Below are 17,486 nucleotides of genomic sequence, written 5' to 3' on the forward strand. Positions count from 1 at the left end.
AAATAACTTGAGTTAATCCGGGTGAACTCGTTAAATTTATGACACGAGTCATGAGATCAAGATAATTTTATCAAAAATAAACGAGAAGAATATAAATTTAAAAAAAAATCAAGGGAATAAAACCAAATATATATATATATATATATATATATAGTTTTTTTATAAAAAAAATAATAAAATGGTATTTTATATATATCCCTCGTTGAAATTATATATATTTTTATTTAACATGACGTTTTCAAAACAGCCGGTGTGGACTTGGTTTAGAATAGAACAAGAAAATGTCCGGCATCGATGGATGAAATCCTCAGCTACTATATTTTAATTAGGGCAACAGTGGATATTCATGGAAATTAAATTAATTTGACCAGCATAAAAGAAATATAACATAAATGTTCAGGTCTTGAGTGGAGACTCAAGAATGCGGTAAAGTATGAGGTTGAATGCTTGACTTTTTAGCACCAATCGTAGCAGAGCCCTTTCATATTCTCCTGTCACCGGAGTTATTCCCAATGATTTTCAGCAATCAATTAGTTTCTTGACCCATTCAAGTCAACTTAAGCTTGCACCCGACGTCGTATAAAAAAAGCAATAATGAAAACAAGTGGTCGATTACACGAATCCCATTTCTTCCTCTTTACTTTAGATTACACGAATCCCATTTCTTCCTCTTTACTATATATATATATATATATATATATATATATATATATATATATATATATACAAAGAGGAAGAAATGGGATTCGTGGAATCCATATTTGACTATATATATATATATATAATAATAATATTATTTGCCTTAAATATATTCACGAGAGGCTAATTTTTTTAAAAAAAATTTACAATTAGGATATTTTTTGAACTAACTTTCAAGTATTGAAACTAAATTTATCTCTCCAATCTTGAAATCTGACTACATCTTTTTCCTCTATCTCACTCAACCACTCGTCGATATACTACATGCTTTCATCGGTTTCTGTTTCCTTTTATTTTCCACAGTTCTTAAGTTTACCCTTTTTTTTATTATTATTATTGGAATCTCCTATAAAAAAAATAGAAAAATGGAGTATTATGTTGAATATTAAAGCAAATAAATGAATGGAGAATCAAGCATGAAAGCACTAAACATTCAATGAAAGAATATTTGATATTATTATTTTTAAAAATTAAATGTTCAACTCCAGCATGAGTTTTGTACAGGGTAATTTGATATTTTAGATCAGAGAAGAGGTCATTTGTCAACTTATGAACTAAATAACAATACTGGGAGTATAGGAGTGCCAATAGCGGCATCTCAATTCTATAAATTAAAAAATATATACATATTAAAATATTTAATTATACAAAATAAAAAATTCTTCCGATTGTATTCACTAAACTTGTTTAGCTGAATAAATAAAAGATAAATTCACATCCTAAAAAACTCATGATCTAAAAGATAAACACAAATAAAATTGACTAAATAAACTCACGCCCTAAAAAAATTTACACAAGGCCAAACACATCTAAAAGAATTGAAAGCACTCTGGTTCAACTTACCAGAGACGTATGCACTGTTATTCTTTATAGAAGTGAGGTTGTTACAAGAGATAAGGGAGATGTCTATGTGTTTGTCACAAGAGATAAGAATTACATGATATTCAAACGTAACCAACAATACTAGGATTGTGCCAAGCTGTAAGGCTCTGCATGCAAAGTGCAACAACAACGTCTTCACCATGCAGAGTGTAATAGTAGCATCTTTAACGTCAAGAACAAAGACTCTGCTGCAGTTTATTCGGAGTGGAGATTATATGTGATGATGTTGATCCGTTTCATTATCATTCCCCCGCAAACTAGCAGGGAGATCCAACATTGAGAGTTTGTCCCTAACAAAACATAATCGATCAGCTGCATGCCCCTTTGTAAATATATCTGCAGGTTGCAAAGAAGAGGGGACGTGTTGTAAGATGATGTCTTGGTTTGTCACCTTCTATCGAACAAAGTGGTAATCCACTTCAATATGCTTAGACCGTGCATGAAAAATAGGATTGGAAGTAAGGGCTAGAGCATTGACATTGTCACACCAGACAATGGGAGTAGATTCAAGTGAAATTTGCAGTTCACACAAGAGCATGCATAGCCAAAATACCTCAGCTGTGACCAAGGCCAAGCATCGATATTTTGCCTCTGTACTGGATTTGGACACTATAGGTTATTTTTTGGCTGACTAAGAGATGAGGTTAGGACCCACATACACACCATAACCACACGTTGATCGTCTATCATCAGGATCACCGGCCCAATCAGAATCATGGTAAGCATTCACAGAAAATGATCCTAGTTTGTAGAAGAGGCCATAATCAAGTGTATGCTTTAAATAGCGAAGCACTCATTTAGCTGTTGTACAATGAGTAGAAGTGGGAGCTTGCATGTGTTGACAGAGCTGGTTCACTAAGTATGCAATGCCAGGCCAGGTGAGAGTGACCTACTGCAGGGCACCAACTGTTTGCCTATATTCAGATGGATCTGGGAGAAGTTCTCCATCAAATTTAGACAATTTACAACCCGAAACACAAGGAGCGCGATATGGACGAATGCCAAGAAGTCTGACATGATTTAATAAATCAATTATATATCTTGTTTGGCGAAGATGTAGACCAGAAGAATTGCGTGTAGCTTCAATACCCAGAAAATATGTCAGCTGCCCAAGATCCTTCATAGCAAACTCAAGTTGCAAGTTAGAAATAAAAGATGTAATGAAGCGTTGATCATTAGAGGTGACAAGGATATCATCCACATATACTAATAAAAAGGCATGAACTGAATCTTGGTGATATGTGAACAGAGACGGATCAACTTGTGAGCTGAGAAAACTAAGAGATAAGAGAGCAGTAAATAGGCGATTATGTAATATCCCACATCGGCGGGTGAGGACTTGGGGGAGGGCCTTATATGAGCATGCTCACCTTGACTAGTAAGACATATTTTGGGGCCAAGTGTGGCTGCCAAGAACAAATCCGTGAGGCTCGTAGGTCAAAGCGGACAATATCTTGCTAATGGGGTGAGGTGTTACATTTGGTATCAGAGCCCAGCTCACTGGCTGTCCAATGGTGTCGACGGGGTCGTCGGGCTCCTTAAAGGGGGTGGATTGTAATATCCCACATCGGCGGGTGAGGACTTGGGGGAGAGCCTTATATGAGCATGCTCACCTTGACTAATAAGACGCGTTTTGGGGCCATGCGTGGCTGCCAAGAACAAATCTGTGAGGCCTGTGGGCCAAAGTGGACAATATCTTGCTAGTGGGGTGAGGTGTTACAGATTAAACCAAGCCCGAGGGGCTTGCTTCAAGCCATAGAGTGACTTATAAAGCTTACAAACAAACCGGGGGTGCACAGGGTCCTCAAAACCTTTCGGCTGGGCTATATAAACCTTTTCTTTTAAAATGTCATGAAGAAAGACGTTGGAAACATCTAGTTGCCGTATATCCCAGTTGAAAGAAACTACAATAGCAAGAACCATACGAATAATGGATGGTTTGATAACAGGGCTGAAAGTGTCATGAAAATCAATACCACTTCTCTGTAAATAACCAACAGCCACTAATCTTGCCTTGTGACGATCAATGCTGCCATCGGGTCTACGTTTGAGCTTAAATACCCATTTGCATGGGACCATATTTTTACCAGGAGGACGAGGGCACAATGACCATGTTTCATTCTTCAGCAACGCCTGAAATTCACTGGTCATTGTTGCATGCCATTCAGGTATAACAGCTGCTTGAACATAAGTACAAGGCTCAGAGATTACCACACTTGCATGCAAAGCTTGAAGAGGGTGACGAGTAGTGGAGTGGAGTTGAAAGTTGAAAGTACGGGGTTTAGAGTGTCCAGTTTGGGATCTAGTAAGCATACGAGAAGAATAATTAGGAAGAGGGAGTTCACTGTCAGAATGATCATAAGATGCAGTTTTGTGGGAAGCATTAGAAAGAGTAGCCAAAGATGTATTTGAAGAAGGGTGGTTGGGGGAGGACTCAGGGTGGCTAATAGGGAGGACTGGTGTGTGGAGTAAAGATGTAGAGGAGGAGTTATCAGGATGAATGAAAGGAAGGGGGGAAAGGAAGGGGGGAAATTGGGTTATCGGGTAAGGTGCTATCATGGGAGGTATGATAGGGTGAATCTATGTTAGGGGAAAACACAGGGAAAAAATTAAATGAAGGAGAAGATGGAGGTAAAAATAAAGTATTTGAAGTACGTGAAGAGTCCAAGCAATTGGCAGAGTCAGTGAAAATGGATTGTTCACGTGCAGGAAAAATACCTTCGTCAAAGATCACGTTTCGAGATATGTATACCTACATGGAGGATGGATCAAAACACCGAAAACCTTTGTGATTAGAGCAGTAACCAATGAAAATACAAGGACTGTTACGATAAGATAATTTATCAAGTGAGTAAGGACGAAGACAGGGAAAACATCGACAACCAAAAATACAAAAATAGGAAAAATCAAGTGAGCATTGAAAAAGGCGTTCATAGGGTGAAGAGTAATCAAGAACCTTGGTAGGTAAGCTATTAATGATGAAAATAGAAGTTTGAAAAGCATCGACCCAAAAACCTTAGGTAAGCCAGATTAGGCAAGGAGAGTGAGTCCCATTTCCATAATATGATGATATTTTCTTTCAGTGAGGCCATTTTGTTGGGATGTGTGTGGACTTGAAAAACGATGAAAAATTCCATTGGTAGTTAAAATTTGCTTAAAAATGGTAGAACAATAGTCACCCCCATTATCACTTTGAAATTGTTTAATGGTGTAATTAAATTGTTTTTCCACTAAAAGCTTAAAGTTAACAAACATAGAGTAAACATCGGATTTATGAGAAATAGGAAAAAGCCAACAAAAACGAGTGTAGTCATCAATAAAAATTACATAATACCGATAACCACTTAAAGATGGAGTGAAAGTAGACCAAACATCAGAATGAATTAATTCGAAAGGAGTTGTTTATTCTCTTGAAGAATTGAAAATGACAATTGTTTAGATTTGCCCAGTTGACAAGACACATAAATACCTTGTTTATTAATGGAATCAGTAATTGGAAGAGAAAATTTAGAAATAACACGATGTAAAATGTTTGCCAAAGGATGTCTCAAACGACAATGCCAAGTGGAAGTAGAAGCCTTGACACCAACAGTCATAGTAAGAGCATAGAATTTGGATGAAGGGAGTTGACGAAGGTTGATTGGGTACAATCCATTTTCACTTAGCCCCATTAGTAGCGTGTCCCTCGTCAAGATGTCCTTTATAGAAAAATTAGTCCCAGTAAGTTCAAAGAGAACATTATTATCTTTGCACAATTTATTAATGGAAAGGAGCTAAGCCGAAGCTTAAGGACAACAAGCAATGTCTTTTAAAGTGAGAATAGAAGAGTGAATTTGAATGGAATTAGTGCCAGTGTGTGATATATTCAAACTTGTCCCATTACCTACACCCACAAAATGATCACCGTCATAAGGTTGAAACGTTGCAAGATTGGCAAGATCTGAGGTTATATGAACATTGGCACCACTATCAGCATACCATTGATGTTGATTGAGGTAAGTGGTATTAGTCTCAGCAACCATAGCAGCTAACTCGGTTGGAGGATGACATCCCTGAAATGAACAGTTCATCCGATTAAAACAGTCCAGTGCTTGATGTCCATCTCGTTTGCAGATCTAACAAGGAGAACGAGAATAAGAGGTAGTGGATGTAGCAGTTGATGATGAGGATGGCAGGTGAGGTAATGGTTGCCGGAAATTGAGAAAGAGCAAGACTAGAGCCTTTTGATGTCCCAGAAAACCGAATCTTGTTGTTGTTACGAGAGCCTGGTTTTGAACCAGGTTTATGCGAATAGAAAGCATAAGACCCCGTCTCCTGTTAAATAGTTTGACTATGGAATTTTTGCATAAGATCAAAATTCAGCAACTCTGCATAGAAGTCTGAGAATGACATAGATTTCTCTTTAGCAAGAAGCATATATGTTGTCATAAAGGAATGAAAAGAAGAATTGAGACCATTGAGAACAGAGAGAATTATCCGAGTCATCAATTGGTTTCCCAACGGCAGATAGTTCATTAGTAAGGGACTTGACTGCATCCAAAAACTGTTGGCACTGCATGGAGCCTTGCTGTAAAGATTGTAACTTTCTCTTGATAAGAGAAATACGAGATGTAGAGGGTGCAGCAAAACGTGCACCAAGGGCTTGCCAAACAAGTCGAGAGGTCTCAAGATCATAAATGGTGGAAACCACCGCAGGAGATAGAGAAGATATAATCCAGCCAAGAATTGTTTGGTCTTTATACTGCCAAACTACATAACCAGAATTAAGAATGACTTGGTTTTTATGTTCAATGCTGGTAAATTGGGGAGGGCTGGGTTCAGAACCATCAACTATTCCTATGAGGCCATAGTTGTGAAATAAAGGAAGTAATTGAGCACTCCATACAAGAAAATTTGTACCATCAAGTTTAATGGAGATAACTTGAGCTGGAAGGTGAAATGCAGCGGAAGAGGAGGAAGACTCTGTAATGAGAGACATAGGATCAATAGAAGCGTGAGCTAGAGTAAGCTCTGATGCTATAAAAGAATTGAAAGCACTCTGGTTCAACTTACCAGAGTCGAATGCACTGTTATTCTTTATATAAGTGAGGTTGTTACAAGAGAAAAGGGAGATGTCTATGTGTTTGTTACAAGAGATAAGAATTACATGATATTCAAATGTAACCAACAATATTAGGACTGTGCCAAGCTATAAGGCTCTGCATGCAAAGTGCAACAACAGCGTCTTCACCATGCAGAGTGTAATAGTAGCATCTTCAACATCAAGAACAAAGACTCTGCTGCAGTTTATTCGGAGTGGAGATTATGTGTGATGATGTTGATCCTTATCCTTATCACACATCAACAATATTATTTTAAAATGAATATTTTTTATTTTGAAAAATAAACTTCATTTGTATAAAACCATATATATATATATATATATATATATATATATATATATATATGAATTAGAATAATATATTGAAAAATCAAACACAAACAAAAAAACAATTCTAAAAAAATTATATTAAAAAATGGCATGTAAAACTCGTAATCTGAATCATAAGACTAGGACAAACTCATAGAAAAGAAATTGAAGATAATCACAAAATCAATATTTAACAAAAAAAAAAAACAAATGCAAAACGATAAGATCATACAAAGCTGAATCCCCAATTAATCAAATGTAAAAAACAAATCATGAAAAATAAAATAAATTATAGAAAAGCATCTAAAAAAAGGAGGGTGAAAAAATATTAATTAAAGGGAAAATAAAGATTTGATTTGACCCATGCTCCGTAGTGGGTCATAATTTTTTCTTAAAGAAAAAACCTTGAGTACAAAGGCTGTTTTGATATTTGAGCACTCTATGCAAGAAAATTTGTACCATCAAGTTTAATGGAGATAACTTGAGCTGGAAGGTGAAATGCAGCGGAAGAGGAGGAAGACTCTGTAATGAGAGACATATGATCAATAGAAGCGTGAGCTAGAGTAAGCTCTGATGCTATAAAAGAATTGAAAGCACTCTGGTTCAACTTACCAGAGATGAATGCACTGTTATTCTTTATACAAGTGAGGTTGTTACAAGAGAAAAGGGAGATGTCTATGTGTTTGTTACAAGAGATAAGAATTACATGATATTCAAATGTAACCAACAATATTAGGACTGTGCCAAGCTATAAGGCTCTGCATGCAAAGTGCAACAGCAGCGTCTTCACCATGCAGAGTGTAATAGTAGCATCTTCAACGTCAAGAACAAAGACTCTGCTGCAGTTTATTCGGAGTGGAGATTATGTGTGATGATGTTGATCCTTATCCTTATCACACATCAACAATATTATTTTAAAATGAATATTTTTTATTTTGAAAAATAAACTTCATTTGTATAAAACCATATATATATATATATGAATTAGAATAATATATTGAAAAATCAAACACAAACAAAAAAACAATTCTAAAAAAATTATAATAAAAAATGGCATGTAAAACTCGTAATCTGAATCATAAGACTAGGACAAACTCATAGAAAAGAAATTGAAGATAATCACAAAATCAATATTTAACAAAAAAAAAACAAATGCAAAACGATAAGATCATACAAAGCTGAATCCCCAATTAATCAAATGTAAAAAACAAATCATGAAAAATAAAATAAATTATAGAAAAGCATCTAAAAAAATGAGGGTGAAAAAATATTAATTAAAGGGAAAATAAAGATTTGATTTGACCCATGCTCCGTAGTGGGTCATAATTTTTTCTTAAAGAAAAAACCTTGAGTACAAAGACTGTTTTGATATTTGTTTTACGTAATAAAAATTATAAGTATTGATTACAAAATTTATTCAAACATCTAATAATTATCTGTGTAACTAAATAAAAAAAGTCGTTAATAATAACTAAAAGAGAAAGTAAAAAAATCAAGAGATTAATGCAAATCAAGATATTTGATCTTACAAAAGAAAATATTTACATGTTTGTGTCCACTGAACTTATTATTAAAATCAATAAAAAAATAGAAATAAAAACACATATGAAATTGAGTGAATAAAATTAAAGGAAAAAAAATGATGCGTGACTGAACATATCATAAATATTATTTCAAAATAAATATAAATATTATTTTTAGAAAAAAAAAACTTATCTATATAAAATAAAATAAAAAAATCTGCAAAAGTTAAATACAAAACAATTTTTTTTTTAAAAAAACCTTTATCTAAAAAAAACTCGCAAAACTCATGGTCTAAGGTAATAAGACCAAGACAAACTGATTAAAAAGAAATTGAAGGTAACCACAAAACCATTTTGTTTTTCAAAAAATAATAATGTAGAATGATAAAATCATAAAAAAAATGAGAAAAAAAAAAGAATTCTCAACCATATATTAACACTTAAAACTAGTAACCCATATCATTAAATCGGGAAGCATGACAAATGGAAAAATCGTAAAGCCTAATCCCGAACAAATCAAACACCAAAGGATGTAACCTGGAAAAAAATTAGCCATATAAAAAATATAATTAAAAGAATGAGGGTGAAAATTGAAATAAAAAAAATAAATTTGAAGGCATCTAAAAAAAATTAAATTTGAGGGTTAAATTGAAAAAAAAAACTTCAACGAAAGGAAAAGAAAATCAAAAGAATGAGAGCTAAATTGGGAAAAATAAGACAACATAAAATTTGATTGAAAGATGAAATTAAAAACTAATAAAACTTTAACAAAAGAGCTAAAGGTGAAAATGAGAAACCACAAGAATAAAGACCGGATTGGAAAAAAAACAATATATGACAGCTTCTAATTCAAAGACTGAATTGAAAACATACAAAACTTTTTTAAAAGGGCTAGAGATGAAAATAAGCGATAAAAAATATAAGAACTGAAATTGAAACAAAAAAAGAAAAGAGGACAAACATGTACTTTCTCTAGAAGAGAGAGAAAAGAAGAAAGAAAAAAAAAAGAAATAACGATCGACGACAAAACATCTATTAACCGTCGTCACGCATCACACTAAGAAAAAAAGAATGTAGTGGCGCTTCAAAGGACATGACGGAAGTTCAGGTTTGAACAACCGGTGGCATCGCATGCGCCGTTCAAAGGACATATACACAACCTACGCGCTAGCAACTTTTCAAATAAAAAACAAAAAATCAATGTAAAATTACTAAAACACCCCCCATTACCCTGGAAATAACAAATAAACCAATGTAAAATGATCAAAATACTCTTAAATGCATAACTGATCTTTTATCTTTTCTAAATGTAAATTCATATTTTTATTGTAGCTTAAGAAGTGAAAAAACTGAAAAGCCTTTGATCAACAACTCAAGTATTTTCTAACCTTTAGGGTAAAGAAGTATTTTTACTATTTAAAAGTTTTTGGAAAGTAAAAAAAACCCTTGGTCAACAAGTTTAAATTTTGTTGACCTTTAGGATAAAATAATATTTTTACTGTACAAATAACTTAAAAAGATTAACATACTCCCCTTCAATCTTTTAATGACCAATAAGCCTATGATAAAGACCAAAACACCCCCACATCCAAGGTTTTTATTTTTTCAATCAAAAGGCAAAATAGTAATTTTATTGTATATAAAAAGACAAAAATACTCCATCCCAAGCCTTTAAAGTTGCAAAAATCTAATGTGTTGTCTCTTGATTCATAATACACATATAATAAATTTCCAATGTGAATTAAAGTTTTTATTAATTGTTTACCTACTAAATTAATCATTTTTTGTATTATTTATGTACAACTAAGATTTTATAACAAATTTAAATAGATTCTATAATTGTTAACCTAATAAAAAAATCCTTGGTCAACAAGTTTAAATTTTGTTGATTTTTGAGGTACATTAGTATTTTTACTGTACAAATGAACTTAAAAAGAATAACATGCTCCCCTTCAATCTTTTAATGGTCAATGAGCCTATGAAAAGACCAAAACACCCCCACATCTAAGGATTCTATTTTTTCAATCAAATGGCGAAATAATAATTTCATTGTATATAAAAAGACAAAAATACTTCATCCCAAGCCTTAAAGTTGTGAAAATCTATTATGTTGTCTCTTGATCCACAATACACATATAATAGATTTCCAACGTGAATTAAAGTTTTTGTTAATTGTTGACCTACTAAATTAATCATTTTTGTATTTTTTTTTATGTATAGCTAAGATTCTATAACATGTTTAAATAGATTCTATAATTATTGACCTACTAAAAAAACTCTTGGTCAACAAGTTTAAATTTTATTGACCTTTGGGGTACAATAGTATTTTTACTGTACAAATAAACTTTAAAAGACTAATATATTCCCCTTCAATCTTTGAATGACCAATGAACATGAGAAAAAAAATCACCGCACTTTAAAGGCTTCTATTTTTTCAATCAAAAAGCAAAATAGTAATTTTATTGTATATAAAAAGACAAAAATACTCCATCCCAAGCCTTTAAAGTTGCGAAAATTTACTGTGTTATCTCTTGATTCCCAATATACATTTCCAATTGTGTAATTTTGTGAGAATCTACTTTCCAATCTACTGTGTTATCTCTTGATTCCCAATATACATTCCAAGCTGATTTTTCTAACTATTTATTTATTCTACAGAAATAATAAGTTGGACAAAGCTAAAATTAATCATGGTCTTTATAATTTATGCAAAGTGGTCCCATATTTTCAATTGTCTTTTTTTTTAAGCAAGACTTGCCTATAATTCTTATCATTAATCTACTAATTTGTATCACCATCTAAAATATTTGCCATGATTTGTAAGAAAAACTAGAGAGTTATTCAAGCAAAGTAATGTGGGGCCCATAACCAGCTTGCTCATGTTCTCGTGTGTTTGACATTGCATTTCGAGAGTGTTTTTAAAAAAAATTAATTTTTTTTTGCTTCAAATAAATATTTTTTTGATGTTTTTATATTATTTTGATGTGCTGATATCAAACATTATTTTTAAAAAATAAAATAAAAATTATTTTGATATGTTTTGAAATAAAAGATATTTTAAAAAACAACCGTTACCACACTCTTAATTAACACATCAGGATTCTGATATTTTTTATTTTTTATTTTGTTTTCTGTTTCTTCGTTTTTTTCCCCTGGCGAATCTGAGTGTCTAATACAGCAGGCTTCAATATCAGTGTAAAAAAAAAAAAAAGACTCTTTTGATAATTGACATGGATAAACACATGGGAAGGTGTCCATTGATTATTAAAGGAATAAAATAAAACAAAGGACGATCTCTGTATTTTTAAAAAAAAAATATTACAAATTGCTGTTATAACCATTACACTTATTGTCTTGAAACCACCCTACAACTCAATCGCTCCACTGCTGAAGAGATCTGAAACTCCAAACTTTCATAAACCAAACCAGGTAAGGTCTATATATCCTCTTTCCGGTGAGAAAGCACAAAGGAAAGCTTCTTCATTTATGCTCTGGCTGTAAACTTAATATGGATACCATCACCGAATGAAATGATAGGGGTCCGAGAGACGTCTCCTCCCCTGATCTTCGTAAAGCTGGTATTTAAAAATATATATTCAAAGAGTTAATACAACTAATTATGGCATAAAATTAAATTTCCCGTATCCAATGTTCAAGTATGGCGACTATTAAGAGAAAAAAAACAAATCTCTACCTGTAATTGGTGACCAGGATATGAAGAAAAGTCGACAAGACCAGTTTGCTGTACTCTGCCCCGGCACATTGTCTCGTGCCGCCACCAAATGGCATGAAATTCTTGGAGATGGTAACTTGGTCAAGTTCCTGTAGAGAATTAAAAAACCAACATGTATCAATAAAAAGCAGCCGTGAAAGAATGAATGGCACGCATATATATGATGATGATGACAGTGAATCGAATTTAATCCACCCTAAGGTTTTGTAACAGTAAAGAGTCCCACCTGCCAGCGCCATGGATTGAATGTGACTGGATCCTTGAAGGTATCAGGGTTCAATTGAGTAGCAGGGGTAACGAGCATTACTGTCCAACCAGCTGGAACAGTGTATCCTGGAAATTTCGCAGACGATCAATTAAATTGAACAATTTCGAAGAAGTAAACCGTAGAGATTTTAAATCAAGAATTGGCAGTGTACCTTTGACTTGGAAATCTTTCAGTGCCTTTCGGAACAAACCAGGTGGGATGTTGGAAATTCTAAGTGTTTCGTTGACAACCTGTGTACCATAATTAACATCGTGTGATTAAGAATATAAGTCATCTACCAAAAAATAATGAAAAACACGGTTTTTATTCCAAGACAAGAGGACCATATTAATTTTTAGGAAGCAGTGAATGATTGGTCATATTTCATAAGAATATAACATTATCTTATTACCGCAAAAAGAAAAAAAAGGAAAAGAGATGTTAATGGAAAGTTGGAATACAAAAGGACAACTTTTTAGACTGTGGAGACTAACCATTTGTGTGAAAGTCATTGATCGGTACTCCTCCCATGTGAGGCGGGAGTTTGGGTTTTCCCTTTTCTTCACAATTGCCTCATGCTCAGCCTGATCGATTAAATTACACAATTAGCGCGGACATGGTGTGAATAGAGAGTGGTGGCATCTTCAAATTGAAAGCTTAAAATTCGATGCTATTAGGGTATGTATACGTACTCTCAATTCCTCAACTACTCGAGGGTTCTCTGTTAGAAACTTGAATGTAAGAGTTAGGGTGGTTGACATGGATTCAAAGCTGGCAAACAAGATCCCGAACATGAGTTGGGGGATGAAATCCTCCGTCAAGAACTTCTCAGTCTTCATATCATCAATGGCTTGATCAAGAAAATCTCCCCGACGCTTTGATGGGTCGTTGAGCCTCTCCATCAGTGTATCCTTGAGCAATTTCAACATCTTCTCTCGGTCCTGAATCAATAGAAAGGTATGTTATTGAATGGTCATTCCTGAGCAGTTGATTACCAAATATGAGCAAATCTCAAGGTTCAGGGACTCCTCTGTTTACCTGCATGCACTTGTGGAACGAAGTGCCAGGAATATTCAAAGGCAAGGAGATGAAACTGTTCAAGATCTTCGTGTAATTCTCACTGAGCTTCTCTTTTGAGTTCTCGGCATCATAACCAAATATTTTGTTTGCAGTAAAATTGAAAACCATCTACAGCAAGAAAAGGCAGGTTAGGGTTAAGAAGACACGTGAGATGATGTTCATCAATACCAGTGTATCAAGCACTGAAAATAAAAAGTGCACTCACGACAGAGATAACTTGTTTGACGTCAACAGGTCCCTGAGAAGCCCACTTTGCCAAGTTGGTGTGAAGCATGTCTTCGATTTTAGGAAGCAATGATTCTTTAAGGCTCTCGACACCAAAGTGGTTCAAAGTTATGCTTCTCAAGTATTTGTGAACTGTACCGATAGCGTTCACCCTCGTTTCACCCTCGAGAGCGAAGAATTTGGCAAAGGAATCCAAATACCATAGCTCAACCAAGGTTCCTTCGTGTTGCAAGATGTACTTGTTCATTTCATAGTCAGTGGACACAATGATTGGCCTTCCAACCAAGCTGGTTTTAAAGATCGGTCCATACCTGAAACAGGGAGATCAATATGAATTTGTTAGTAGGGAATAAAGCAGGCAAGTATGTATGATTTAATTATGAAATAAGATGCTCTGTTTTTTTTTTTTTTTCCCTCGCAAACTATGGTAGCCAGCATATTACTTTTGCATCCTTTTCTTGACGAATGGATGAAGGTCTAGAGATTTTCCAGGAATGATGAACTGGAGAGTTTCTCCAATGAGGGGCCAGCCCATGGAACCTGGAGGGAGAACTCCTTCAATTTTTGGGCTTCTCCATTTGAAAATCATATGAGTATAGTATATCACCACCAAGGCTACAACAACCAATCCAATTGCCAACATCTTGCTAAGTTTTTAGCTTGATTCTTCTCTTTCTGTAGTTAATTGATGTAGGAAACTGAAGTAAAGAGTTGAGTGGAGAGAATGAACAAGGAGGAGCCTTAAATACAACCCAAGTCATAAGCTACGACCAATTCAAAACTGTTGTTCTATGACTTCTTTTTCTTTTTTCTTTTTTTTTTAAAGGAGGAAATAAAATAGAAGTAGGAGTTGTGCTTTATTTGTTTTTATTAGACAATAATGTTATAAGCATATAACATTAGAAAAAGAAAGTGTGGTGAAATATAGCCGCCTCTCTCTCTTTCTCATCATTTGTCCTTTCAGAGACTACGTTCTTCCCCCGCCATTTGAGTTGACTCCAAACGTGTTTGATAAGTGGAGTGTTTCCCCCTTTTTCTTTTTGCTTATTCTCCGATCATCCTTTTTTGTTTTTTATTTTTCGTACAATCAGTTAAATTTAATATAATACTTATGTGACTTATTTAATGTTACTTTAATATGAAACTTATAAATTTAATCATTAATAAATTAGTGTATAGTTATGATAAGGATGTTGTGTTAAATGTGAGCATAGAATCAATATTTTGTGAATGGGATTGAAAGGTACCATAAAATAATAATCCTTGCCTTTTGTTTTTAGTTTTTCTCAATTGAAACTGGTTTCCTTTGTTTTGTGAAGCTTGGTACAAGCACAATGGTTTTTTTTTTTTTTTTTTAAGGGAATCTTAGAATAACATTATAGAAATTTGGTGAATACAAAAAGAATTATTGATGGAAATTTTTTATTAGTATAGTGCGGTGAATTTTACTAACAAAATTTTTCATCGCTATATCTTTCAGTAAGCACTGATAGAAACATTTTGTCGGTATATACCGAGAGAATTACAGTGAAAAAAATAAAAAAAGATAGAAAAGTATGATGACATGTAATATTTACCGCAGCTTAACCGATAGAATAAACCCAACAGTAAAATTCATCTCTAAATATACTGACAAAAATAATCCCTCGATATATACCAATGAAATTACAAGTAATATTACAATTGGATTCAAAAGGGCAAATCATACGGTGACGTGACACTTTTTACTAATAGAATGATCGAGGGAATGCCCGACATAATAATTTAGTCGGTAAATTCATCAGTAATATTTAATTTATGATCTGACGATCGACCCTCCTTTCCCTCTCCCTTATTTCTCTTTCTTCTTTATGCATTTGTTTATGCAAACAACTACCCCCTCAATCTCAACACAATTCAATCTCCCACAATAAATCTAACCACCACAACACTCGATTTGTCAACATTCGTGTTTTGATTCAAATTTTATTGAGGATTCTTCACATTAAGTAAACAAATCTACTCTCTTTTTTTATTTGAACACAATTTTTAAACGTAATGGATAATCGTTCATGGATGTATCGAGATTCACCTCAGAGGTTGTGGAGGATGGATTATTGTAATGAGGTTCAGGGTTTTATTAATTACGCACTATCTAATCTGAGAAATATTAGTGGAGACAACATTAGATGTTCATGTAAGAAGTATAAGAATAAAAAATTTATCGATCCAGATGTTGTAACAATGCATCTTTTACAAAAAGAGTTTATGTGTTGGTATGCATACATAAAACCATATGTTTCTCATGATACCATGGTGGAGAAGATGGTTGGGTCAACTTCTAGTGTTAGCAATGTGTATGGAGTTGTAGATGACAACAATAATTCTTATTAAGAATAAGGTTATGAATGTGATGAGAATGAATCAGGGTGTCAATCAATGTCCAATCATAGATGCAGAACCTAATGTAGACACGACCAGTTTTTTTTATCTTTTGAAAGATTATGATGAACCATTATAAGATGGTTGTAAAAATCACAGTAAATTATCGACCATTACATAGGTATTCACCATCAAGTCGGATCATGGGTTAGGTGAGGTTGATTATGATAATATTATAGAATAGACGAGAAACATTTTACCTAAAAGAAACAGGATGAAAGAGAACTTCTATTCTGCTAAGTTCATGATGAAACCTCTCGATCTAAGATACCAAAAAATTAATTGTGTCCAAACTTCTGTATATTGTACTACCTTGAAAATACAGAGTCGATCGGGTACAAAACATGTGAGCATTCTCGTTATCAACCCAGAACTGGCAGGGGAAGGACTCTTATATCACACAGGAAAAAACTTAGATACTTTCCAATCTCAAATTTTCACATCATCGTTAATATTTGTGTTGATGTTAACACTGAGGAATTGAATGATGTTTTGAGCTCCATCGGATATACACAAGTCAATGAAGATGATAATAACAATGAAATCAACGTAGAAGATTGCGATGGAGATGAAGATAAGTTAATTAACAAAGAAGAAGACAATTCTGATTAATTTGCACAACACGAATTTGTAATGCCATGAAATATAATTTAATATTTATGGACGAAATTCACTTCAATGTAATGACAATGATGTTAATATATTATTAAATGATAAGGAAATATTTATTTTATTATTTTGATGTGAATAGGCATTACAGTGTTATGCGTACAACTGTGAATTTAAATATTTGCATGATGGATAGATAGGGAATACAAATATAATCTAGCATCAGACACTGTTTTACACCATGGATATACTGATAGAATATAACCATCAGTATATTCCAGAGATGAAGGGGATTGTTTCCTTTTTCACTAGCACAAAAAAATGACAAAATATTTCTATCGGTATATTCTAGTGGCGAGGAGAATTGCTCTCCTTTTTCCTGAAATGACTCATGAATTTATTGTCTAGATCGGACGTTATGCTAACCGGAACTCCGTGGTTTCTCACTACTTCCTTTCAGAAAGAATAATATGAAAAACGGGAGTTATGTTAATTACACATGGACATACTGACAGAATATTTCTATCGGTATATTTTAGTGATGATGAGAACTGTTCACTTTTTAAGGCGTTGTTCACTTCTCAAGGTGGTGATAATTAATGCTTTTTTACCTCTGGAATCACCGATGCAATGAGAATTTCAACTCACTGACTATTA

The 17,486-nt window shown here is 33.7% G+C and overlaps 1 protein-coding gene and 1 long non-coding RNA gene across 2 annotated transcripts in view; one reads left to right on the top strand and one right to left on the bottom strand.

Annotated features, from left to right (window-relative positions):
- LOC127905308 (uncharacterized) overlaps positions 1-13,678 on the top strand; it is a 30,708-nt gene extending 17,030 nt beyond the window's left edge. Inside the window, exon 2 of the long non-coding RNA XR_008059206.1 lies at positions 13,511-13,678. This is a non-coding gene — a long non-coding RNA (uncharacterized LOC127905308). The remainder of the gene's footprint in view (positions 1-13,510) is intronic.
- On the bottom strand, positions 11,746-14,442 carry LOC7463862 (cucurbitadienol 11-hydroxylase). Its single transcript, XM_002299919.4, has 9 exons — positions 14,243-14,442; positions 13,780-14,110; positions 13,533-13,682; positions 13,187-13,435; positions 12,989-13,078; positions 12,667-12,745; positions 12,474-12,580; positions 12,209-12,336; positions 11,746-12,089 (listed from the first exon to the last, which is right to left on the bottom strand). Exons 1-9 carry the CDS (start codon positions 14,440-14,442, stop codon positions 11,999-12,001), a joined length of 1,425 nt encoding a protein of 474 aa, XP_002299955.2. The 3' UTR covers positions 11,746-11,998.
- Positions 14,443-17,486: the final 3,044 nt, after the last annotated feature.

The sequence above is a fragment of the Populus trichocarpa genome, chromosome 1, assembly GCF_000002775.5.
Source record: "Populus trichocarpa isolate Nisqually-1 chromosome 1, P.trichocarpa_v4.1, whole genome shotgun sequence".
NCBI classification, from domain to species: Eukaryota; Viridiplantae; Streptophyta; class Magnoliopsida; order Malpighiales; family Salicaceae; genus Populus; species Populus trichocarpa.